Source organism: Trichomycterus rosablanca, chromosome 1 (genome assembly GCF_030014385.1).
Source record: "Trichomycterus rosablanca isolate fTriRos1 chromosome 1, fTriRos1.hap1, whole genome shotgun sequence".
Classification (NCBI taxonomy): Eukaryota; Metazoa; Chordata; class Actinopteri; order Siluriformes; family Trichomycteridae; genus Trichomycterus; species Trichomycterus rosablanca.
Window position 1 is genome coordinate 15155706 of NC_085988.1, and position 26248 is coordinate 15181953.

At 40.9% G+C, this 26248-nt stretch overlaps 1 protein-coding gene across 1 annotated transcript in view; it reads right to left on the reverse strand.

Moving 5' to 3' along the window:
* Positions 1-20675: 20675 nt before the first annotated feature.
* LOC134300492 (synaptopodin) overlaps positions 20676-26248 on the reverse strand; it is a 37718-nt gene continuing 32145 nt past the window's right edge. The window contains exon 3 of the mRNA XM_062985122.1: positions 20676-22340. Within this exon, the coding sequence (XP_062841192.1) occupies positions 21411-22340 (930 nt within the window). The 3' untranslated portion in view covers positions 20676-21410. The remainder of the gene's footprint in view (positions 22341-26248) is intronic.

A 26248-nucleotide genomic window follows, 5' to 3' on the forward strand; every position in this document is an offset into this window, starting at 1 on the left:
CTTTACAACCCATTGTTCTACATGTCACTGTAAAAGTCCTAACGCTAGAGCTGCTCAAAGCTCTCATCCTTCACCACCCACTGCTCCTCTACATGTCACTGTAATGCCCACTGCTCTACATGTCACTGTAAAAGTCCTACTGACATATTTCTGCTCAAATATTTCATCTGTAACTATACACTGCTCTTCATGTCACATGTGACACATAGAGCAGTGTGTAGTGAAGGATGAGAGATTTGAGCAGCTCGAGGATTAGAACTTTTACAGGAAGACGTAGAGAAGTATACAATTACAGATGAGATATTTGAGCAGCTCTAGCTTTAAGACTTACAGTAACAACTAGAGCAGTGGTTGGTTAAGGATGAGAGATTTGAGCAGCTCGAGGATTAGAACTTCTACAGGAAGACGTAGAGAAGTGTACAATTACAGATGAGATATTTGAGCAGCTCTAGCTTTAAGACTTACAGTAACAACTAGAGCAGTGGTTGGTTAAGGATGAGAGATCTTAGCATCTCTATCATTAGTACTTTTACAGTGATATGTAGAGCAGTGTATGGTGAAAGATGAGAGATTTGAGCAGCTCTAGTACAGTGACATGTAGAGCAGTGGGTAGCAAAATATGAGAGCTTTGAGCAGTTCCATCCTGAGCAGCTTTATTATTAGAACTTTTACAGTGACATGTAGAGCAGTATATGGTGAAGGATGAGAGATTTGAATGGCTCTGTTTTGTCACTGTACCAGTTCCAATGATAGAGCTGGTCAAAGTCCTCATCTGTCCACATACATTGATCTAGGTGTCATTGTAGAAGTCATAATTCTAGAGCTTCTTAAAGCTCTCATCCTTCACCACCCACTGCTCTGGGTGTCACTGTAAAAGTCCTAACACTAGAGCTGCTTGAATCTCTCATCCTTAACCACCCACTGCTCTAGATGTCACTGTAAAAGTTCTAATGCTAGAGCTCCTCAAATATGTCATCCTTCACCACCCACTGTTCTACATGTCACTGTAAAAGTCCTAACACTAGAGCTGCTGTAGTCTCTTATCCTTCACCACCAATTGTTCTACATGTCACTGCAAAAGTCCTAATGCTAGATACATCATACACTGCTCTAGGTGTAACTGTAAAAGTCCTAACAATAAAGCTGCTCAAGGCTCTCATCCTTAACCACCCACTGCTCTAGATGTCACTGTAAAAGTCCTAATGCTAGAGCTCCTCAAATATCTCATCCTTCACCACCCACTGCTCTACATGTCACTGTAAAAGTCCTAACACTAGAGCTGCTCAAATATCTTATCCTTCACTATACACTGCTCTACATGTCACTGCAAAAGTCCTAATGCTAGAGCTGCTCAAATCGTTCATTATTTACCACCCAATGCTTTAGATGTCACATATTATTCAACACTCCATGCTCTATATGTCACTGGAAAAGCTCTGATGATAGAGCTGCTCTACATTTCTTAATATATTTTCTAATAATAGTGCTTAAAAACACAAAGTAGAACTGTGTAAATGACTTATTACTTCTACACAATGCTTTACCTTTCACTGTAAAAGCCTTACACTAAAAGTGCTTGTTATTTATTATTTAGTACACATTACCCTACATTTTACTGTAAAAGCTCTAAAATAGAGCTGTTAAAATCTCTCATCATTCACCACCCACTGCTTGCAGGTCACAGCTAAAGTGTTATACAACTGCTATACATTTCTTTATGGAATTCCTCATAATAGTGCTCAAATTACTTATTACATACTACACAATGCTCTACCTTTTATTGTAAAAGTCCGTCACTAAAACTATTCAAATCACTTATTGTTCACTACACAATTCTCTACGTTTAACTGTAAAAGTACAACTCTACATTTCTTAATAAAATTCCTAATGATAGTTCTTAAAAACTGAAATCACTTATAGCTTGCTACACAATTGTCTACATTTTCTACTGTCCTACAATAGAACTGCTCTACATTTTTGTCTTAGTCTTAATTATATAGCTGTAACCACTTACAGCGGACTTGCTCAAATCACTCATTACTCAATACACAATGCCTTACATTTCACTGTGTACGCCCTGTAATAGAACTGTTGGAGTCATTCATTACTCACTACACAATGCTCTACACAAAGCGTTTTATTCTTGATGCTCAAATTGTTACGGGGGGTGGGGGTAGGGATTACTGGATCCAAGTGCAGAGTGTATTTTTTGTGTTATTTTATTTATTTATATAAATATTTATTTAGTTGTTTATTTATTTGTTATAAACAGAATCGAATAAGTATACCATATACCAAGTATATGGGTAGTGGGTGGTCCAGGGACTCTACTGGAAGTCCCAAAGACAAGGCCAGTGAGGAATCAATAAAACTGCCAGCGGCCCCAGAGTCTACAAAGGCCCTTAATTCAGTGTGCCTTTGAGGGGGCCATGATAATGTGACTGGGAGGAGAAGGCCAGAAGTGGGGGACCCGGTACGGTCTAAACCCGACCTCCCTGATCGGGGTAGACCCTTCCGTTTCCCGACGCCTGTCCCACACCAGACGAAGGACGAGCGACCCTTGAACTCGGCAGGCGGGTACCTCCAAGCTGCATGGGCTCTGGTACTTCCTGCGGGGGTACCGTTTGCTCTGGAGGACCCTGCCAGGACTGTCCAGATCTAGGGGTAAAAGTACTTCTCGCCCGCTCTCTGGCCCTCTGGCGCAGACGGTTATCTAGGCGGATGCACAACTCATAGAGCGCAGAAAGAGTGGAGGGCAGATCACGAGTGGCCAGTTCATCCCTTATCCTGCCATTAAGCCCCCGCTGAAATATTGCTATTAGGGCTTCCTCATTCCACTTGCTTTCTGCTGCCAGAGTGCGAAAGTCAATCACATAATCTGCTACCGAACGAGCACCCTGAAAGAGCTCCAGTAGGCGGGGCCCGGCCTCCTTTCCACCAACGGGCTGGTAGAAAGTTTGGCGTAGGGCCTCGGTAAAAGGTAGTGCATTCTGGGGAACCCTGTTCCCAGAGGGCAGTGGCCCAGGTCAGCGCTCTGCCTGTGAGGAGAGATACCATAAACGCCACTTTTGATCGCTCGGTAGGAAACCGGGATGGCTGCTGCTCAAATACCAACGAGCACTGTAACAGGAATCCCCTGCACTTCTCTGGTTCTCCTGCATAGCGCTCAGGGTTTGCCACCTGAGAGTCCTCTCTGACCGGGACTTGGTCTGGAGAGGAGGTGGCCACCTGAGGAGGGCGCTGTTCAGCAGCCGCAGCCACGGCCTGTTCAGTGTGACATTTAACTAATATTGTCAACTGCTGCATCATCTCGTGCAGCAGTTGCTCATGTCGACCAATGGCTGATCCCTGATGTTGTAGAGCTTCTTTAATGGGTTTTAGCTCCGCTGGATCCATACTTTGGTCGCACCGTTCTGTTACGGGGGGTGGGGGTAGGGATTACTGGATCCAAGTGCAGAGTGTATTTTTTGTGTTATTTTATTTATTTATATAAATATTTATTTAGTTGTTTATTTATTTGTTATAAACAGAATCGAATAAGTATACCAACTTGTATACTTACACTGATAATCACGATATTCAAATGAAATAATGAACGTATGTGACTTTGGTTCGTACTGGATTCGAACCGCGATCGCTTGCACCACAACCCAGCGCGTTATCCGTGCGCCACTGAGCCGGATGGATGACTTAATGGAAAACCGCTACAAAAGCGGCAGAAATGTAAAGGCGGCAAATCGCAAACAAAGAAGACGCCAACTGTGGCGTGCTCAAACAAAGGAAACTTCTGAAATATAAATAAACTTAACTCAGATTCCTCCCCACGCTCCCGTGGAGAGATAGTTGTGTTCTCTTTCGAAAGAAACAAAAACTTAAGTGCTTGTGTAACTGAAAAGTTTTAACAAACTGAAAATGAGCGTCTATTGACTCAGCCCAGTTATCTCGCTTTCTTTTTACTCTTATTTTTCCCTTTAACTCGATTCCTTTTTTTTCTTCTCCTTTTCCGTTTTTTCTTTCTTTCGACTTTCTAATTGTGCTGCACTCTTCTATGTTTAGTTTCTCTTCTCTTTCCTTTTTTCTCTCTTCCTTTTCGTTCACTTCCTTTTCTTTTACTTTCTTTTTTACTTTCACTCTTATCTATACCCACCTTGGCTGATCGCACTGAAACAACGGTGCGACGCTGGCTGCTGTCAGACACAGGGTTTATATGCAGTGCCGCACAGCTGAGCCTGGTTGGCGCTGATTGCCGCTGGGGTTTCTGGGAATTGGAGTTCTGAACCCCAGATCCTCCAGCTCTTACCCTGCGCCGCCCAGGCCCCCTGCTGGCGGTCGACTGCACCGGCGGGACTCTTACACAAATTACCCACAGTAGACTTGCTGTAATCATTCTTTACTCATTACACTGTAAAGATACCACAGGCTTTATCTCAGTCATTTCATTATAACCTACGTAGTGCACAACACATTATGAAAAGCTGCCTTTTATCCTCCTTCATTTTTTTGTAGTTTTATTATTATTATTATTATTATTATTATTATTATCATTATTGTTATTATTATTGTTATTATTGTTATTGTTATTATTGTTATTATTATTATTGTTGTTATTATTATTATTCATATTGTTATTATTATTATTATTGTTATTGTTATTATTGTTATTATTACATTGTTATTATTATTGTTATTATTATTATTATTATTAATAATAATTATTGTTATTATTATTGTTATTATTGTTATTATTATTGTTATTATTGTTATTATTATTATTATTATTATTATTGTTGTTATTATTGTTGTTATTATTATCATTATTATTATTTATTCATTCACTTGAAAGGTAGGAAACACCCTGGGCAGTTCACCAGTCTATCACAGGGCACACACACACACACACACACACACACACATTCACGCCTAATGCAATTAAGAATCTCCAATTAACCTAACGGCATGTCTTTGGCCTGCTGGAGGAAACCGGAGCTCCTGGAGGAAACCAACACATATGCAACTCCACACAGAAAGGCCCCAGATCACTCCACCTGGGAATCGAACCCAGGACCTTCTTGCTGTGTGGCAACAGTACTACCCATAGAGCCACCATTCCGCCCCATTATTATTATTAGTATGATTATCATTGTGTATTTAATGTATTGTAGATAGTATTAGTATTAATAATAAGTATTATATTTATATATATATATCAAAGAGAATAGTGGGAGGGAGAGGGAGCTGGAGGTAGCATGTTTTACACACTTTGGTTACATTCATGACAGGACAGGTAGTTACAGGTTACACAAGATTTATCAATTCAAGTTTTTAATATCAAACACAGTCATGGACCATTTTTGTATCTCCAATTCACCTCACGTGCACTGTGGGAGGAAACCAGAGCCGTTATAAGTTATTTATGTATTACTAAGGTAACTATCAGAAATATTATTCATTTGTTATTATTATGATTATTGTTATTATTCTAGAAATTAATATAGACTATGGTTGTGTTCGAAAACCTAGTGCACTCTGTACATAGACAGCATTTTACGCCATCCTACACGCGCTCCCGAGAAGTAGGCTGTTCGAAGTTAGGCATCTTAAAATTTCAACTGTATTTTGACTCAAGAACTAGGGAGCATCCGATGCTGCCTTAGCGGCAAAGGCAATCCCAGCATTCAATGCTTCAACGACTTTTCTCACAAAAAAAACCCAAATATGGCGGATGATGCAGGGCAACGAACTAAGTTATTTTTTAATGTAAAGAAATTACTATTGATTTTTAATTTGTATGAAGGTGTACAAGTGTCATTTATTTGCAAGTTCGGGCAATTTAACCGTTTTCGGTACACGGAGGGAGATGTTATTTGGCATGCTAGCGCATTGTGCCACCTCATCCCATTGGTTTGAATGGCATGATGCTAACTGTGTTAGCTTAGTAAGCGAAAACCAATGTAATCGCTGTAACCAGAGCTGGATTTCGAGTACGTCGTATCAAATCCAGCTCTGCCTTGCCGGCTCGAGGCTGAGTGGCTGTATGAGCAACAATTGGCCGGTTGCTCAGTTGGGGGGGGACAAAGAACCGGATGTGGGTCTCTCTCTGTCAGAATGCGATTACGACCTCTGCTGGCTGATTTTAGAGACGCCTGCACAGAGCTGAGGAAGAGTGCCCTTAGGGTGTGTCTCTCCGCAAGCAACGCTAGGTGGCACAACACTCATCAATGTGTGGGTGGCAAAAATGCATCCGGCTTGCTGCTCATATGTCGGAGGGGATATGGGTTAGCTTCGATCTCCTCGGTCAGGGCAGGGTTCGGCATAGACAGAGAGAAAGCACGATGCAAATTGGACATGCTAAAAAAAAGGGAGAGAAAAAAAGAGAGAAAATGCAAAAAAAACCTAAAAAAAAAACAAAAAAACCCCCCAGAATCCTCTCTCCTGAGGCAGCTGCCTATATATAGACAGTAAGACAGCGAGGCAGCTCACTAGGTTTTCGAACACACACTATATTGAAATGATCATTTTAATTATATCATCTTTTATACCTCAAAGATGTAACCTAACATGCTTTACAAGAACTGTCTGTGAAGGAGGGAACGAGAAATACAATGCAGTAAATATAAGTGGGTAAACATAATCAATATTTAATTATTTAAAAATAAAATACCACAGTAACATTGGCAAAATAACTGCAATATAAAAACAACCATTGTGGAATAAAAATATCTCAACATAACTTTTTTAATGAATCCGTTATTCTAATGCCATACATCTAATAATAATTTTAGTTTATTTACCAGCTTTTATTGAATAATGTTTTTAATGAAATATTAACAATAAATGTAAACAAATGATGAATTAAATTAAACGTTTCGCAGTAGTGTTTATTTTATTCAGAAGACTAGGGTAGTAATGGTAAGATAGTGTCACACCATTTTCAGCCAGCAGGGGGCAGGACAGGACAGCAACCAACTCTGGGAAAAGAAATTACAGCACATTTACAGCTCTAGCAAAGACAGCTAGGCTACAATGTGGCTGAACTAGTAGAGTAAATGTTATACAGAGACATGGGTCCTGGGGTCCTGAACACCTAGGTTTAATCATCTGTTATCAATCTGGTTTCTTCTTACCTTTGCAAAACATGAAAAAAGGCAGATTGGCTGCTAAACTGTCTAGGTGTAAGTGAGAAAGTACACAACGTGTGTGTATGTTGCTCTGTGTTGGATTGGTGTCCTGTTCAGAGTTTATTCCTCTCTTTCACCCAGTGGTCCCGAGAGGCACTGGAATCACTGGTACGCTAATGAGTGATTATTAAATAAATGAATGAATAAGAAAAGACTTACACTCATGGAGTATTTACCTTTTATCTATATAACATTATGTGGACTTGATCATGTCAGTGACTTTGTACAATAGATTTGATTTCATTGAGTTTTATCCTTTCCATTAAAGCTAATGGTTAGACGACTTCGAGCTGGTTGATTTGATCTACTATTTGGAAGCTTGTTTAGGTTTACCCATTATAGCCATAAGATATGAAATACTAAGATATTCCTACATTGTAAAACATACCAAGTGGAAGCATTTCCAATAGTCCTCTCAGAATATTGTTTATACAGTGGAGTCAGAATATAGACTTTTTGTACAATGTGTTATGGATTTATTTTAAATGCATTTGTGTGCCATTTTTTCCCCATCAGTCTACCCATAATCACACATAATAGTAAAGACAAGTGTTTGAAGTTATTAGTATACAAAAGTATTCAGACCAAATTGTGGTCAGTTCTGTCCCGTTTGTGCTTGATGTGTCTGGAAATCAATAGGAATTCACAATTTTAATTGACTGGACATAGTTTAAAAAGACATGCCCAGGTCTATAAGAGCCACAATTTACACTGCATTGTCAAGACAAAAACTAAACCATGAAGTTCAAAGAACGGTCTGTGGATCATCAGATCAGTTTGAGGCAAGGCATAGATAAGGGCAAGGATCTATGGCTTTAATAATAATAATAACAATAATGTGTTTTACTTATGTAGCACTTTTTATGATCACCAGGGTTCCTCATAACTGGTGCAATTACGACCTCTGCTGGCTGATTGATGGCGCCTCCGCAGAGTTGGGGAATAATGCTGATCAGGGTGTGGCTCTCCGTGCACAAGGCTGATCCGCATATGAACTCGCCTCGTGCAGGTGAAAAAAAGCAGTCGGTAATGCTCATGTGTGTCAGTTGCGAAGCTCGTCAGTCAGCAGTGGAGGGTTGTATCGGTAGAGTTGAAGCGTAACGCGACCAGGGTAGTTGGATACAACTAGATTGGGGGGGGGGGGGGGGGAATCAGAGAAAAAGAGAGAAAAAGAGGCTTCAAGAGAGATTTAAAAGTGGAAACAGACGTAAAGTCACTCTTACCCCTTTTCCACCGACGCGGCACGGAGCCCGTTCCGGTTCCTGAACTTGATTATGAACCGGTTCCGCGTGTTTCCACCGGGAAAAAGAGGTTCCAGACAGCGAACTAGCGGGCCAATCTGGCACCACAAAATACTTGGTTTTTCAGCGCAAACCGTGACATCCGTCTGTGGGCGTGTCATGTTGTACAGCATAGCGACAGCAACAATGCCGTCAGCTGGGGTCTCGTATGGAGCTTAATGCTGCATTTTTATCTTTTAAACTTCACCTGATTACATTTTGAGCCAGTTTGCCGGTGATATTTTCAAAGCGCCTTTAAAAAGGTGAATTGTGTGATATTACGTGATAAAAGTGACCCGGACAGAACGAAAAATGCTTAACGTGAAAAATAAAGCGTGAAGCTTTTTCAACTCCCTGAGCTGCATAAACACACGTGAAGTAAATCCAGTTAAACACAGATACATGTGGTATTTTAGAGTGGATTTGATGTTTATTTCACACAGATGTTTGTTCGTGTTGTTGAACTTTAGTGATCTTTCACCGCTTAAGTCGAGCGCTGAGCAAACCGGCTATATGTGTCGAGGCCGCGGTGAAACCGAAGCACAAAACGCTTCTCACATCAATAAACTAAAGAAAACAACAACTGCGACAAACACGTCACGTCTTCTTATCACCGATTGTTAGATTGATGCTTTTTACATAAAAACAAACATCTGTAACAGCAGCACAAATGCTCACACATAATCTACACGCTAACTTTCGTTAAGTAACACCCACCGATGATGACGCTGCTTGGTTCTCAAAAACTGGTAAAAACGTGCGTCGGTTCTCTACAGAACACCAAAGTTCAGAAACCTGAACAGAACCGGTTCAAGAACCATGTTTTTTTTGGTGGAAAAGGGGTAAAAGAGATCGGGGTAAGAAGTTCTAGAACTTAGGGGCTGCAGCACTAAAAGATCTGCCTTCAGTTGAGAAGAGTCTAGTATAAGGAACAGTAAGAAACATGCCATCAGAGAACCTAAGTGTGTGGGGAGGTATTTAGTGATGCAGGAGCTCCCCTGATATGTGCCAGGGCTATAATGAGCATTATTTTGTACTTGATAAAGGACATTACCTGAAGCCAGTGCCTCTGGTTGAGAATAGGGGTGATGTGGGCAGACTTCTGTTGCGGTTACAGCATTTAAAGCATTGAGATCAAGCAGAAGAAAAATGTTGATGGCAGCACCATCTGCGGCAAGAAGTGGATCGTTTGCATCTCTTAGTAGTGTTAAGTCTTTGCAAGACTTAATAGCCGGATCACAAACAAGCATTTATTACATGAGATATGGGATAAGAACTGGGGGATACACAAGCTTTCAGAAGGCTAGTCAGGGCAGGGTCAAGCTGCCAGTAGGAGGAAGTAGACTTACTTAATACTGTATTTTGGAAACCTGTGAGGTATCAGTCATCTCGAAACTCATTAATGTGTCCCAAGTTACTTGGGAAAACAAAGAAGAGAAGGATTGGAGGACTGCAGGGAAACATTTATATCTTTTAGCCGCTTTGTTAGTGTGGCCTGGCATTGACTAGAAGTACTTGGAGCGGCTGATGAGGGTGGTTTAAGAAGGACATTGGGCCTTGAGTTGCTATTATTTATATAATAGCAGAATAATAGGCGAAGCAAGCTACATTACGGGCATCTCTGTACTTGAGGACGTGTTGTTTGTATAGAATCAAGTGGACAGTGAGACCAGATTTCTTACACAAACATTTAAAAAGTCTACCACAGAGCAGGTATTATTTGGGTGGTGGATCATTCTCAGCACTGCAGTGACACTGACATGGTGGTGGTGTGTTAGTGTGTGTTGTGCTGATATGAGTGGATCAGACACAGCAGTGCTGCTGGAGTTTTTAAATACTGTGTCTACTCACTGTCCACTCTTATAAACACTCCTACCTAGTTGGTCCAACCTTGTAGATGTAAAGTCAGAGACGGTCGCTCATCTATTGCTGCTGTTTGAGTTGGTCAACTTCTAGACCTTCATCAGAGGTCACAGGTGCTGCCCACGAGGCGCTGTTGGCTGGATATTTTTGGTTGGTGGGCTATTGTCAGTCCAGCAGTGACAGTGAGGTGTTTAAAAACTCCAGCAGCATTGCTGTGTCTGATCCACTCATACCAGCACAACACACACTAACACACCACCACCATGTCAGTGTCACTGCAGTGCTGAGAATGATCAGGGGGCTAACAAAGCATGCAGAGAAACAGATAAACTACAGTCAGTAATTGTAGAACTACAAAGTGCTTCTATATGGTAAGTGGAGCTGATAAAAGGTAAGGTTAAAGCAATCCAGAACAGACAAAACTCAGTAGCGAGTGAGAATCAAGTATCGACATGTAAAGTCAACATGGCAGAGCAAAAAGGTGAAGCCAGGGTGAGCAGATCATGAAGTTTAGACATTGCTATGATGGACAATATCTAGACCACCACCCTTCCCTTTCGAACAGGGTTCATACAAATAATTATATCTTGAGAGAGTCAAGTGAAAGTCTCATGGCTGTTGCCAGGTTTCAGTAAGCAGCAGGAAGTCCAGATTTTTTCAAAGTAATCATATCATTAATCAGAGTTCCTTTGTTGGTTATGAAGCGTTAGTTCTGGAGAGCCAAGTAAGTGCGGTTGAGTAGTTACACCACTCAATTCATAGCAGGCATTCTTGGAAGTGGATGGAGAAGTCCATGATTAATTTTAGTTCCATAGGACCGCAAAGCAGGATTGGCAGCCTCCTGTACATAGTGGATGGAAAGCAGTCGCTTAGACCTGTGAATATTCCATTGGCGATGGAGGATACCAAGTGATTGGCAGATATTAAATGAGTCCAGCAGTGTGGACAGTTAAGACATTTAATCTCACCAGCAGAGTATATGAGCAGCATGAGGCCAGTAAGGATCACTGCCAACATAATTAAACTCCTGTATAAATGATGACCAGTGAGTGGCGTGATAATTTTTTACTCCTTTATTGGTTGAAATCAATAGCTTCCCTGGAACACCACAGCACTGCACCAGTAAACCCGTGTTGCACGAGCCAAACACCTAAAAACCCACATCAACCAGTCAAGCATAAGCAAAATACAGTAGAACAGCTAGGCAACATCCCACAGTAAACATTCCTGTTGACCACAACCTAGCCAATGGAACCTCACTCACTGCAGATGAGTCAAAACCTTGGGGAGAGGAAAGGGAGAGGAGGTTCAAGCAGGTGAGCAGCAAGTGAGCAGGATCAGACCACACGGAGAAAATAGAGATAGATAGATAGATAGATAGATAGATAGATAGATAGATAGATAGATAGATAGATAGATAGATAGATAGATAGATACAACCCCAAATCAGAAAAGTTGGGACAGTCTGGAAAATGCAAGTAAAATAAGAATGCAATGTTTCTTACATTTACTTTAACTTTTATTTGATTGCAGACAGTTTGGACCCAAGATATTTTATGTTTTATCTGCTCAACTTATCTGCAGGGCAGTTGTAGCTTAGTGATTAAGGTACTGGACTAGTAATCAGAAGGTTGCCGGTTCAAGCCCCACCATCGCAAAGTTGTCACAGTTGGGTCCTTGAGCAAGACCCTTAACCCTCAATTGCTCAGATTGTATACTGTCACAATTGAAAGTTGCTTTGGATAAAAGCGTCCACTAAATGCTGAAAATGTAAATGTAAACTTCATGTCATTTATTAATAAACATCCATTCCTGCATTTCAGGCCTGCAACATATTCCAAAAAAAAGTTGGGACAGGGGCAATTTAGGGCTAGTAATGAGGTGGAAAAAACTAAATAATGATGTGATTTTAAACAGGTGATTGTAATCATGGTTTGGTACAAAAGCAGCATCTAGGGAAGGCTGAGTCTTTGATGAGCAAAGATGATCAGAGGATCCAGTTTATCAACAAATGTGTGAGAAAATGATTGAAATGTTTAAAAACAATGTACCTCAAAGAAAGATTGGAAGGGATTTGCATATTTCTCCCTCTACAGTGCATAATATCATTGAACCATTCAAGGAATCGGGAGGAATTTCAGTGCGCAAACGCCAAGGGAACGTCTGTGATCCCTCAGATGGCACTGCATCAAGAACTGCCACTCAACAATAGCTGATATAACCACATGGGTGAGGGATTAGTTTATCAAACCTTTGTCAAGCTCTACAATACAGAGTTACATGCACAAATGTTAACCATGTCCAGAAGCGGCGTCGACTTCTCTGGGCTCGGAGGCATCTAGGATGTCCTGACTTGTACCCAGTAGAGAATTTTGAAACGAAAATGTGACAACAACGACCCTGTACTGTTGCATCTTAAGACGTGTTTGCAGAAAGAATGAAACAAGATAAAAGCTGAAACACTAAATCACTTGGTCTCCTCGGTGCCAAAACGTCTTTTAAGTGTGGTGAAAAGGAATAGTAACATTACAAAGTGTTAAATGCTTTACTGTCCCAACTTTTTTTGGAATGTGTTGCAGGTCTGAAATGCAGGAATGGATGTTTATTAATAAATGAAATGAAGTTGAGCAGATAAAACATGAAATATCTCAGGTTCATCCTGTCTGCAATCAAATAAAAATGTAAGAAACTCTGTGTTTTATTATTATTTGCATTTTTCATGTCGTCCCAATTTTTTCTGATTTGGGGTTTTAGATGGATGGATGCTTTATTTATCCCAAAGGAAATTATAGAATATACATCAATTTTATATCCTAATGTCCACAAAACTAATAGGCAAAAAATACAAAAGACCAAAGCCAAAATTAGGACAGACAAACATGATGACAAAACAAGCAAAGCTAAACGAACCAATACTAATTGACAAAAATGCAAATCCTTAAGATTTTGGAATGACTGAGTAAAACAGCCTTCTCTACCATCACTATCAGCCGAACACCAGTTGTGGCTAAACTGTTTGCACTAATGGTTCCATCAGTTCAGTAGAGTTCCAGAGACTTGTGGAATCTATACACATAACCACTAAGGTTATTCTGTCTGCTTGTAGAAAGAAAGGTAAACACAGTGCTCGTCTCTGCATATTTGCATTTGTGATATAGGGAGTAAGAAAGAGGTAGTAAACTGACCCAAACATCTGCTCTCCACCCTGAAACAGAACCCTGCTGAAGGAAGGTTAGCCTGTGTCAGCGTTGGCCGAGTGCTGGTCAGATTTATTGCTGGTTTAAATTGGGCAGTGCTGACTTGTGTTTAAAATACCATAAATGCTGGTTGGTGATTTGTGTTCAGTTGTTGGGTTTGTATGCTAGTTATTTTGTTTTTGCTGGACAATGACCAGCATTTCATGTGTATTTTATGCTGGTTATGCTGGTGACTGACCAACATTTGTTGTGTTGTTTGCTAATTATGCTGGTTTTTGCTGGTCACTAACCAAAATTTGTTGTTTTATGGTGGTTATGTCGGTCACTAACCAGCATTTGTTGTGATTTTTTTGCTTGTGTGTGGTGGTCAATGACCAGCATATGCTGTTTTTTCCTGGTCAGTGACCAGCATTTATTGGGTTTATTTACTGGTTGTGCTGGTTTTTGCTGATCAGTGACCAGCATTTCTTGTTTTTGTTTTTTTTGTGCTGGTTATGCCAGTGACTGATCAACATTGGTTGTGTTTTTTGCTGGTTATGATGGTTTTTGTTGGTCACTGACCAGCATTTATTGTGTTGTTTTTGCTGGCAGTGAGGGTCACTGACCAGCATTTGCTCCAATTCTTTTGCTTGTGTTTGGTGGTCACTAATCAGCATTTATTGTGGGGTTTTTTTGCTGGTGTTTACATGTCACTAACCAAAATCTGTTGTGTTTTATGCCAGTCACTAACCAGCATATGCTGATTTTTCCTGGTCAATGACAAGCATTTGTTGTGTATTTTATGCTGGTTATGCTGGTGACTTACCAACATTTGTTGTGTTTTTTAGTAATTATGCTGGTTTTTGTTGGTCACTGACCAACATTTATTGTGTTGTTTTTAGCTGGTAATGAGGGTCACTGACCAGTATTTGTTGTGATTTTTTGCTTGTGTTTGGTGGTCACTGACCAGTATTTGTTGTGATTTTTTGCTGGTGTTTGATGGTCACTGACCAACATTTATTGTGTTGTTTTTAGCTGGTAATGAGGGTCACTGACCAGCATTTGTTGTGATTTTTTGCTTGTGATTGGTGGTCACTGACCAGTATTTGTTGTGATTTTTTGCTGGGGTTTGATGGTTACTGACCAACATTTATTGTGTTGTTTTTAGCTGGTAATGAGGGTCACTGACCAGCATTTGTTGTGATTTTTTGCTTGTGTTTGGTGGTCACTGACCAGAATTTGTTGTGGTTTTTTTTGCTGGTGTTTGATGGTCACTAACCATTAAATGCTATTTCTTTCCTGGTCAGTGACCAACATTGGTTGGGTTTATTTGCTGATTGTGCTGGTTTTTGCTAATCAATGAACAGCATTTCTTGTGTTTGTTATGCTGGTGACTGATCAACATTTATTGTTTTTTTTTTGCTGGTAATGAGGGTCACTGACCAGCATTTGTTGTGATTTTCCTTGCTTGTGTTTTGTGGTCACTAACCAAATTTGTTGTTTTATGCTGGTTATGCCAGTCACTGACCAGCAATTGTTGTGATTGCTTGTGTTTGATGGTCACTAATCAGCATTTGTTGTTTTGTCCTGGTCAATGAACAGCATTTGTTATTTTTTTATGCTGGTTATGCCAGTGACTGACTAATGTGTTTGCTGGTCACTGACCAGCATTGTTTTGATTATAGGTTTTGCTGGCTAGCATTTTACTATTTTACTTTGTTATTTAACAGGTAAGACTACAATCCGTTCAATTTTATTCAAATTCAATTAAATTTTCTTTACCACATCTGTATTAATCTTCTGTTCCCGTAACAGAACTCTAACCACATAATCCTAAAAATAGACGGATTAACCAATATAATTTATTTGTGTGCAAAGTCTCTTTGATGAGAAAACTAAAAAAACATGATGGAATGAAATTCTTTTCTTTGCATATTGCAGCTTGTTTGGACGTTGGGGTCAAAGCACCGGGTCAGCCTTTGTACGACGTTCCTGGAGCCAAAAGAGCAAACACAGCCATTTACTGAGAGAAATTATGCAGCTGAACTTCAAACATTTGGGGAATTCGCATGGGTCAGCACAACTGGGCAGCGATGCTGAGCCTCTCACTGGGTGAACAACCTTCCTGTTCATGGTTTATTCCCGTCAGGTAAGTATGTCAAGTAATCAGTAGTAAAAAAACACCATAGAGCAAAAGAAAAGAGACGTCTGATATCAACGTTTGTGTTTATTTATAAGTTACACAGCTTTTGTAAGAGTGAGAATAGTGATGCTGGTTGTATATTCATAACAATACAAAAAAGTATCAGCTAAGAGAAGAGCGAAAGCTTGATTAGGCTTAGAACGTGGGGACTGATACGCATCACTGACACTGAGACGGATATATAAGTAAAAGATGCCCAGTCACCCTGCAGCTGCTGTTGCTGTCTGTCAGTCCATGTGGGAAAGTAATTACTCCAAAGATCTGCTGATGTACCAATATAGAGTGTCAGGTCTCCAGGGAAGAATCACTTCTGTGTGTGCCAAATTGCAACACATAATGCCAGTATGAATGCCCTTGGTGTACATGACACATTTCTTCTTGCACAAATTTGTGATTGACTTTATAAATAAACAATCTGTAGTTGACAATGATACCACAACCGGTCTTGTAAATACACTATATGGACAAAAGTATTGGGACACCTCTTAATCACTTAATTCAGGTGTTTCCTTTAGTCCCGGTGCAGCAGGTGTATAAAGTCACTGAATTCCAGCATGATACTCATGGTAAAAGGATGCTATTGCTGCAACAAGTCAGTTCGTCAAACTTCTTCCCTCCCAGATATTTCACGATCAACTGTGAGTGGAGTGGTGTAAGCACACTGTCACTCTCTGGACTCTGGAGCAGTTTAAACATGTTTTGTGGATTCAAGAATCACCCTTCTCTATCTGGACGAGTCTGGTTTGGCTAATGCAAGATGGTTGGGTAAGTTTGGTGAGGAAGAATTTGAATGGTCAGCACAACTGGGTAGCGATGCTGAGCCTCTCACTGGTTGAACAACCTTCCTGTTCATGTTTTTTTTCCCTGTCAGGTAAGTATGTCAAGTATTTAGTAGTGAAAACACCATAGAGCAAAAGCTTCTCTAACTGGACGTGTCTGGGTTTGGCTAATGCAAGGAGAACGTTACCTAACTGACTGCATTGTGCCAACTGTGAAGTTTGGTGGAGGAGGCATGATAATGCTATGGGTTGTTTTCAGGGAACAGTTTGGGGAAGGCCTTTTGACTAAGATCCAGTGCACAAAGCAAGGGCCATAAAGCATGGTTGGGTAAGTTTGGTGTGGAAGAATTTGAATGGCCCACACAGAGCCTTAACCCCGTAGAACACCTATTTGGGATGAACTACAATGGAGATTGTGAGCCAGGCCCTCTTGTCAACATCAGTGTTTGACCTTGCAAATGCTCTTCTGTAAAGTTGCTTTGAGACAATGTCCACTGTAAAAAGCACTATACAAATACATTTGACTCCTCTGGATGAATAGGTAATAATTCCCACAAACACACCTCAATGTTTTAGAAAGCCTTCCCAGAAAAGTGGAAGCTGTTATAGCTGCAAATGGGGGACCAACTCCATATAAATGCCTATGGATTTAGAATAGAAAGCTCCTATAGGTGTAAAGTGTAGTTGCCCTAATACTTTTATCCATATAGTGTATGCTCCATTTCATACAATACAAATGCAAAGGTGTTGTTAAAAATAAAACAATGATATAAAGTCAGTATGAGCTCATCTAACCTTTCTGAAATCCACAAACAACTGCTGTGTTTGGTTTCACTATAGAACTACAGTGACCTTTTAACCAGTGACCTTTACATTTTCTCATATTTGTTCATGGTTAATAACAGATGAAAGCTCATTTATTCATGTAGACTTCTGAGTGTTTTCACACTGCTGTATTAGTCACTTCTATTTACTGTACTGATGCATTATTTTATTTTCACCAACTTCTTTATCCTGGTCAGGTATTCGGATGGGTCCAGTTCCAATAAGAAAACACTGGGTGCAGGACAGGGCGCCAATCCATCGTAGGGCTTCAGAACGGTTCAGATAAAGCATTTTGATTGAAGCTGGTTACTTAAGCCACTTGTTTGAATGCTTACTGCACTGTAGATATTAGAATACAAGAATTCTGTTTCAGGTGCAGACAACATGAGCAGTGTGGGTCAGCTCTGGTGTAGATCATAAAAACGTCTTTGTGATAACTCCATCTGCTTCAGGAGAAAAACAGAGTCTATAGATCTTCTCTATGGTAACATAACTTCAGTGCCAAATGTAGGGCAGCTGCCTTCTGTGGGCACTTGTAGCTTAGTGGTTTAGGTACTGGACTAGTAATCAGAAGGTTGCCGGTTCAAGCCCCACCATCGCCAAGTTGCCACTGTTGGGTCCTTGAGCAAGACCCTTAACCCTCAATTGCTCAGATTGTATACTGTCACAACTGTAAGTTGCTTTGGATAAAAGCGTCCACTAAATGCTGAAAATGTAAAGAATACGGAACAAATGTTTGATGGTTCTGTTAAATAGTTCCTACAGATGTTTTTGAACTTCGAATAATACTTAAAAGCAGGCAGTTACATTTATAGCTGGGCGAGGCTTTACCTTGTGCTTCAGTAGCAAGGCGCGACCCACCCTGTTACAGTCATTTTGTAAAATCTAGCAATTACATGACTCACTGCGTGTACTTGACCCAGTACTGAATTTACTGGGAACATGCAGCTCTTTTCCACAGTCATTTTACGTTTTCATGTTTTTGCACTTGCAATGTTTTTCAAAACCAGGCACAACAATCTACTGTGCTAGCCTATCACCACTAAATCTGGGCTGTCAACTGGCCAGACAACGACACAGACATGGTTAGCTACTCTAACCTGTGGGACAGAATGAAATGACATTTATGCAGAATTATTAGTTTTACAGATACCTCTTTTCCACCAGGCCGGATCCAGCTCCGTTCTGGTTCTTGGACTTGATTTTGAACCGGTTCCACGTGTTTCCACAGTAAAAAAGAGGTTCCAGACAGCAAACTAGAGTTCTAATCTGGCACCACAGAATACTTGGTTTTTCAGTGCGAACCATGATGTCATCTGTGGGCGTGTCACAGTGTAGAGGTTTGGATGCTTTTACATAAAGCTGCTAAACCGCGTTTGCGCTGCTTTTTCATCTTTTAAAGTTCACCGGATTAAATCTTGAGGCAGTTTGCTGCTGATATTTGTTGATATTTTCAAAAAGATGAACTGTGTGATATGACGTGTTAAGTGACCCGGACAGCGTGGCTTGTTGTACTAAAACAATAACCGATGAATTTTGGCAGTACAGAGCGCTTATAATTATTAATAACAAAGAGATATTGAGTGTGTTTCTGTGTCGTACTTTTAGTACATTCAGCCACGTTACGCTTTTTTTAGGTGAAGCTTTTTTGACTCTCATTAGAAGCTGATTCTCAGAACCCCGAGCTGCATAAACACCCCACGTGAAGTTAATACAGTTAAACACAGATACATGTGGAGCATTTAGACTGGATCTGATGGTTATTTCACACAAACGGATGTTTGTGTCGTGGAACTTTAATGATGTTTTATTGCTCAAGCCGAGCGCTAAGCAAATCGGCAATTTGCAAGGGAGAGATCGAAGCGCAAAACGCTTCTCACATCACTGAACTAAAGAAAACAACAACTGTGTCAAACACGTCTACGTCTTCTTGTCACCAATAGTTGATCGATGCTTTTTGCATAAAAATGAACATCTGTAACAACAGCACAGATGCTCGCAGGTAATCTACACGCTCCACCATCACATCACTACTCTTTACTTTTGTTGTGTATCGCCCACCGTTGATGACGCATGCTTGGTTCCCAAAAACTGGTGGAAACGCGGGTTGGTTTTCTACAAAACACCAGGGTTCGAAGTAACCTAAACAGAACCGGTTCAAGAACCAGGGATCTTTTGGTGGAAAAGCACAGACAGTGGTAGATTCCATAAACCTTGGAATCTAATCTGTTGATGCATGCTCAATAATTCAGGTACACAAGTCCACAAGGTTGAATCAGTTCATCTGGACACAAGTTTGTTGTAGAGATACGTTTCGTCACTTGGATTGAGTGGCGAAACGTATCTCTACAACAAACTTGTGTCCAGATTAACTGATTCAACTTTGTGGACTTGGAATCTAATGTCATATAAGCTGTATGCTTTCTCCACTCATAGTTACGTGATTTATTTATACATGTATTTTTCTCTTACTTAACGTAATGGTGCATCGTTTCAAATCTGTTGTTTATGGTTTTCTCCATTATACAGCAGAGCTTAGAAGCCACACTAGAAATTGGGCAGATTGTCATCATATTTTGGTGTGGGTTTTCCTATCTTAGTACATCTTGCTCTCAATCCTTCCTTTTTCTCTTTCAAAAATCATCTTTCATTTTTGCACCAATGGTTTCTTTGCAAACATTCCTAACTCCCATAGCAAAACAACAACAACAAAAAACACTGAAATAAGCAAAATGCACAAAAACACAAACACTGAAGGCACTGAACATGAAAAAAAATTTCTTTGGTCTCTAGAAGCTGTCAAAGTCTTTGGTTAAATAAATCCATGTAATGTGCAGTCAAAAAGAAAGAGTCAAAACAACTACAGGTGCAGAGGTATTCAGTACCAATAAGGGTTTCCTCTTTATTGCACAGGTTAGTGCTTTCCCTGTTTGAACACACCTGGTTCAGCTCCTTCCCATCAACAAGCCCTTCAGTTGTCAGCTAAGGTAAAGCCAGACTGGGACTGAATACCACTGATTCAGAGGGTAAGCGCCCCCTATTATTGCTTAATAATTCCACACTCTGGCATTAAAAATGCCTCCAGCATTACATTCAGCATGTAAAGGTCACTTTGAGATAAGGATTACAGAGGTTAAATGACCCTCTAAGGCATATGCGTATCTGTGCCATTCTCTGCTCTATTCTACTGGACTCCTTCAAAGTAAACCATTCTCTGCGATGTCTAGAGTGTATTCCATTCTTATCATCTTCCAATTCCAAAAGAGAGGTTTATTTCTGTATGGTAATTCAATACTGTAATCCCTTCATGTAGTATATAGTCCATAATCCATTGAGTAGCCTTTTTCCTCAAACACTTTTTTTAACCTCTAGACTGTCAACCATTCTTTATTCCAATTTCTGTGATGTGCAGATGTAATTCAGTTCTCATGTCTATTTTCTATCATTCCCATATTGTCATCTACTGTTCCACTCATCTGTTTATCCCTAAATCTAAATTAAAGTCCATTCTCTTTTCCTTAGCTGGCGATGCATACTCATCCAATCATGTTACGAGATCCTTGGAATGTAGTCCATTCTTATATCCATTCTCTGGTCCATTTCATACGATCCTACAGTGCAGTCCAAACTCTTACTCTTATTCTTATGTTCTACAATCCCTGGATTGTAATCAGTTCTTTTTCCTCAAACATGTAGTCCAATTTCTGATTGCTGGGGTGTAGCGTATGCTATGGTCAATTCTCCATAATCCCCAGTGCATTCTTTGGTCAATTCTCTGAGATCCCAAGAATAAAATCCTCCATTTTCAATCCTCATTTTCAAACCAGATCAGCTTAGCGTTTACAAGGTATGTAGAGGATTCAAAGAGGTTTGGATAAAAAAAAAAAAACAAGCATCTTCCAAATGTTGTAAATGTTCAATTTTGTACATATGTGTGATAATTATACCTTTATAAGATTAAAAACTGGTGTAGCCAGATCAAGTGCGGCAAATAATAGATCAGAGTGCTAGAGACAAGTACTGCATATCTCTAGTGAAAAGCGCTGTTTTTCTCTCTGTTTGTTCCAGACTGTAGGCACATTTCCAATCTCCATGATCCCTCCATTCTAAAGGTCTTCAGACACTCCGATTCTCTTGAGCCTCAAGCTCCCGGTCCAGCCACGTGGACAGGTGTTGTAGCTGCGCAACCCTGGTGAGCGCACTCCAGAGTCTTCTGACTCGAGTGAAGCATCTGAACCATCGGTAAGCGAGCGTGTGGTGTAGAGGCGAAGTGGGGAACGGACCGTCCGTGTTGGGGTGGCTGGGGGGCTTGTGAAAGTGGGTGACTGAGCACTTAGTGAGCGAGACTGAAAGGGGCTAGTAGTTTTGGTCTCAAAGGGCAAGAAGCTGTTGCTCACTGGGGAAATGGGAAAATTATGGCCACTCAGAGCTCCAGGAGAGGGGCTGTTCTTCCGCTTGGCAGCATTGATGATGTTCTTGGCTAGAAGGCGGTGGTTGGCCTTGGTGTCCTGGGGGGAGGGAGATTTGCAACTGGATTCCCAAGGTGGTGATACAGGGGTGGTGGCTGTGTGGTTACTGATGGTTGTGGAACCAGGACTTTGGAATGGTCTTTGAGAAGATCTGATGGAGTTTTGGATTGACCGAGATGTAGGGGAGGATGTGACTCGGTTCTGGAAGGGTTTCGGTGTCGGGGAGGTGCAGGTAAAGTTTTGGATAGAAGGACTGGTTGAGGAGGAAATGTTTGAGTAAGCGAATGGTCTTGAGGTTGGGGCAGAGGTGGAGTTCTGGATTCGGCTTGGGGGCGGTGAAGAGGGTACAGAGTGACTGATGGGTCTTGGGGTTGGGGAGGAAATGATTGGGTTATGGATGCTTCTTGGTGGTGGGGAGGTGAATAGAGAACTTCGGGGGCTCTGAGAGCTCCACACACCACTTGGAGGCTTGTCAGTGCTGCTGAGTCTGCGGAACAGGCTGGATGTTCTGGACATTTGGGTGCCGGAACTGTTGCAAGGGGCTGCAGCTGGAGACTCTTTCATAACCTAAATGAGAAAAAAGATGTTATTAGAAGAGTATTATACATGGTTTTAATAGTAGTGTTAGTGATGGATGCAGATTAAGCCTAGCCAGAGCTGATGAAGTACATTTTATGATTTCTGACCTAAAGTGACCATTTTGTTAAGTACTGGTAAAATCCTCTTTAAGACTAAAGACTAGACTAGGCTTAATACACCGATCAGCCATAACATTAAAACCACCTCCTTGTTTCTACACTCACTGTCCATTTTATCAGCTCCACTTACCGTATAGAAGCACTTGTATAAGCACACTGTAGTTCTACAATTACTGACTGTGGTCCATCTGTCTCTCTGCATGCTTTGTTAGCCCCCTTTCACCCTGTTCTTCAATGGTCAGGACCCCCACAGGACCATCACAGAGCAGGTATTATTTAGGTGGTGGATCATTCTCAGCACTGCAGTGACGCTGACATGGTGGTGGTGTGTTAGTGTGTGTTGTGCTGGTATGAGTGGATCAGACACAGCAGCGCTGCTGGAGTTTTTAAATACTGTGTCCACTCACTGTCCACTCTATTAGACACTCCTACATAGTTGGTCCACCTTGTAGATGTAAAGTCAGAGATGATCGCTCATCTATACCTGCTGTTTGAGTTGGTCATCTTCTAGACCTTCATCAGTGGTCACAGGATGCCGCCCTCAGGGTGCTGTTGGCTGGATATTTTTGGTTGGTGGACTATTGTCAGTCCAGCAGTGACAGTGAGGTGTTTAAAAACTCCAGCAGCGCTGCTGTGTCTTATCCACTCATACCAGCACAACACACACTAACACACCACCACCATGTCAGTGTCACTGCAGTGCTGAGAATGATCCACCACCTAAATAATACCTGCTCTGTGGTGGTCCTGACCATTGAAGAACAGGGTGAAAGGGGGCTAACAAAGCATGCAGAGAAACAGATGGACTACAGTCAGTAATTGTAGAACTACGAAGTGCTTCTATATGGTAAGTGGAGCTGATAAAATGTACAGTGAGTGTAGAAACAATGAGATGGTTTTAATGTTATGGTTGATCAGTGTATGTATACAGCTCACACAAAGAGGCTAAATGCAACCCTCCAAGCTCATGCCAACCAGTCGAATGCAATTTGAAAAGGTTACGAAAGCTGTAAACATACATTTAAACACGTCTGTACAATGTGCCAAGATTTCCAGAGAGATTTAAATAACCACAGCAAGCACCTCTTTTTTTTCTGCATGGTGAGCTTACGTGCCCTGTTCGGGTTACCAGCACACAGTCAGCCAAACACTAACCTTTGCTGAGGTATGCACTTGTTTGGATGAGCCTGCTGGGTAGGTTTTCACCTCCAGAGAAGGTTTACATCATATGAGAAGAAGGGAAAAGGTTGGCCTCTGTGTGAAGGGTCAGTGGTTACATTTCTGCACCAGTAACTGGACGGTGGTGAGTTCAAACCTTTGGATGCTTAAAGAAAGCTTCAACTAAATAATAATAGGGGGCGTTTTTTGAACTCCTATGACTTTTTTAGATATATAATTCATTTTATGATCATTTGTACGGATGATTTTTAAATGTACAATAAAACTAATAGATCCCCCATTTGTCTCTTTTTGCTTGCCCTAACGTTCTTTGCTTAATGCATTTTCTCCCCATTTTCCTCCCGATTTAGCACACTCAATTTTGTCTTCCACTGCTACCAGAGATACCAGATTGCATCCGAGGAGAGCACGTCGCTGTACACGCCTCTTCCGACACATGTACAGTACTCGCCCGTGCTTTTTGCACAGGCGTCTGTTCCGCCAATCAGGGTCCTTACACAGCGTATGAAGACCCACCCACCCACACACAGTCCAACCCCCACCCTGCAGATACGGTGGACGAATAGTATCTGCTGCAGGCACTGCCAATTATGCCCGCCAGATGGCGCCCAGCCGACCAGTGGCAACACCGAGTTTCGAACTGAGGAGTTCAGAAACTCTCTGCTGGTGTGCTAGCAGAATATCTCGCTGTGCCACCTGGGCGCCTTGTCCTAACGTGCTTAATGGCCTAAAACTGCAGATACACGTGAACCTTGAAGAATGGACATGATCAGTCATGAAATGGGAGCCAGGAAACAACAACAAGTATATTCCGGTAGCCCTCCTCTACTGAGATCCGGGTTCAAATCTCAGTGCTGCTATCAGCCAGCTAGGTGGCTACACAGACATGATTGGCTATGTCTGAAAGGGGGATTGACAAAGCCCTGGAATGGAGTGGCACCCTGTCCAAGGTATTCCAGTCTTCCACACAGTTTTTTTTCCTGGTTAAACTAAACCTGCTGTGACCCTGGCTACAATAAAAATGATAAAAATGAATTTAAATAAATAGAACTTTACTAGGGAAAAAGCTGGTGTTTTAAACTTCACCACAATGAAAGAAAGAACTATATAAGTGCCATTATTAACTCAGCTTGTCTGGGATAATATAGTTTTAAAACTTCCCAAGACATTGACAATCGGTTTATTTCTACATTTCTATATTATTATATTCATTTTGTTGTATTTATATCTTGGATCACAACTTTTTTTTATTGTAGATTTAAGACACTGTAGAAAAAGTACAACTTTAGAATAGTGAGAAAGATGAAACAGACAGTAAAGCATTGTGAAAAGTAAAAAGAGAGACCATATGGTAGAGTTTTTTAATCAGGTTGATGTTAAAGGGAATAACAGAACACTGAAAAAAGCAGAAAGAGAAATCCAAAAGATGAGCAGAAACATCGCTATATATAAGACATGTAAAAATCTAATCAATCTAAAAAACTCACACAACACACAGTCTTCCTGTACGATCAACACAATCATGTGAATTTGTTCCATTATATAAACTGTTTAACGATTCATATCACAGTTTAACAGAATTGCGTACATATTCTTTACAAAATGGACAATCAGCAGCATACATATGTCTGGCGAGTGTAAATATATACTATATGGCCAAAAGTATACCTGATCTTGTTGGATACCCCATTTTAAAACCATAGGCACTGATATTGACTGCCCTTACATAAAGTCACTGTTCCTTCTTTCCACAGGATTCTGGAGTGCATATTTTTGTGGTCAGGGACTAATGATGAACAAAAAGGCCTGGCTCACAAGCCTTCAGCATTACATCTTATCCCAATGAAGTCCAATAGTGCTGAGGTCAGAGCTCTGTCCAGACCACTAGAGTTCCTCCACACCAAACCCAGCACACCATTTATTTTGGAGCTTTCTTAGTGCAATAAATAACTCAATAATTAGAGGAGTGTCCACATACTTTAGGTAAAAATGAGCTGCTGTTTATTGACTCAACATGATTTCTAGTAGTTTCATGCAGATGATCCAAAACAGATCAAGCACATGAAGTGCAGGCTGTCACATCAGGTAAATGTAGATCAATCCAACCAATTATCAGTAAAATGTCATATTTTGGTAATTAAGTTAAGGTTTGGCTTTAAAGAGGCACTAGACACTAAAGCACTATAAAATCTGTTTTTATGTTTGAACTTTTTATCTTCTCTGTACTGAGAAATTGACAGGATTCTACCAACTGCTCACAGAGTATTAAGCTCTCTAAGTAACATCAGTCTAATGCACTATCAACCCACCACAAAGAGTTTAAGCTCTTGACTTTGATTCACAGAACTGTGCTGCCGATCTGGCTGGATGTCCAACAGATACAAGTGGTCAAGGAAGGGAAAGTTGGATTGAGTTTCTACTCATAAGGTGCTGCACAATCTGGTTGAGATGAGTGGCTTGACTCTCCATATGTCAGATTCCACTGCTGGCTAAAGTAAAAAAGGCCAGTGACTGCATGTGTCAAAGGGGGCAGGTGCTAGTCTGCAGAGGAACTGTGACAGGAAATTGCAAACAACTCAGGAGAGGAAGAAGTCTGGG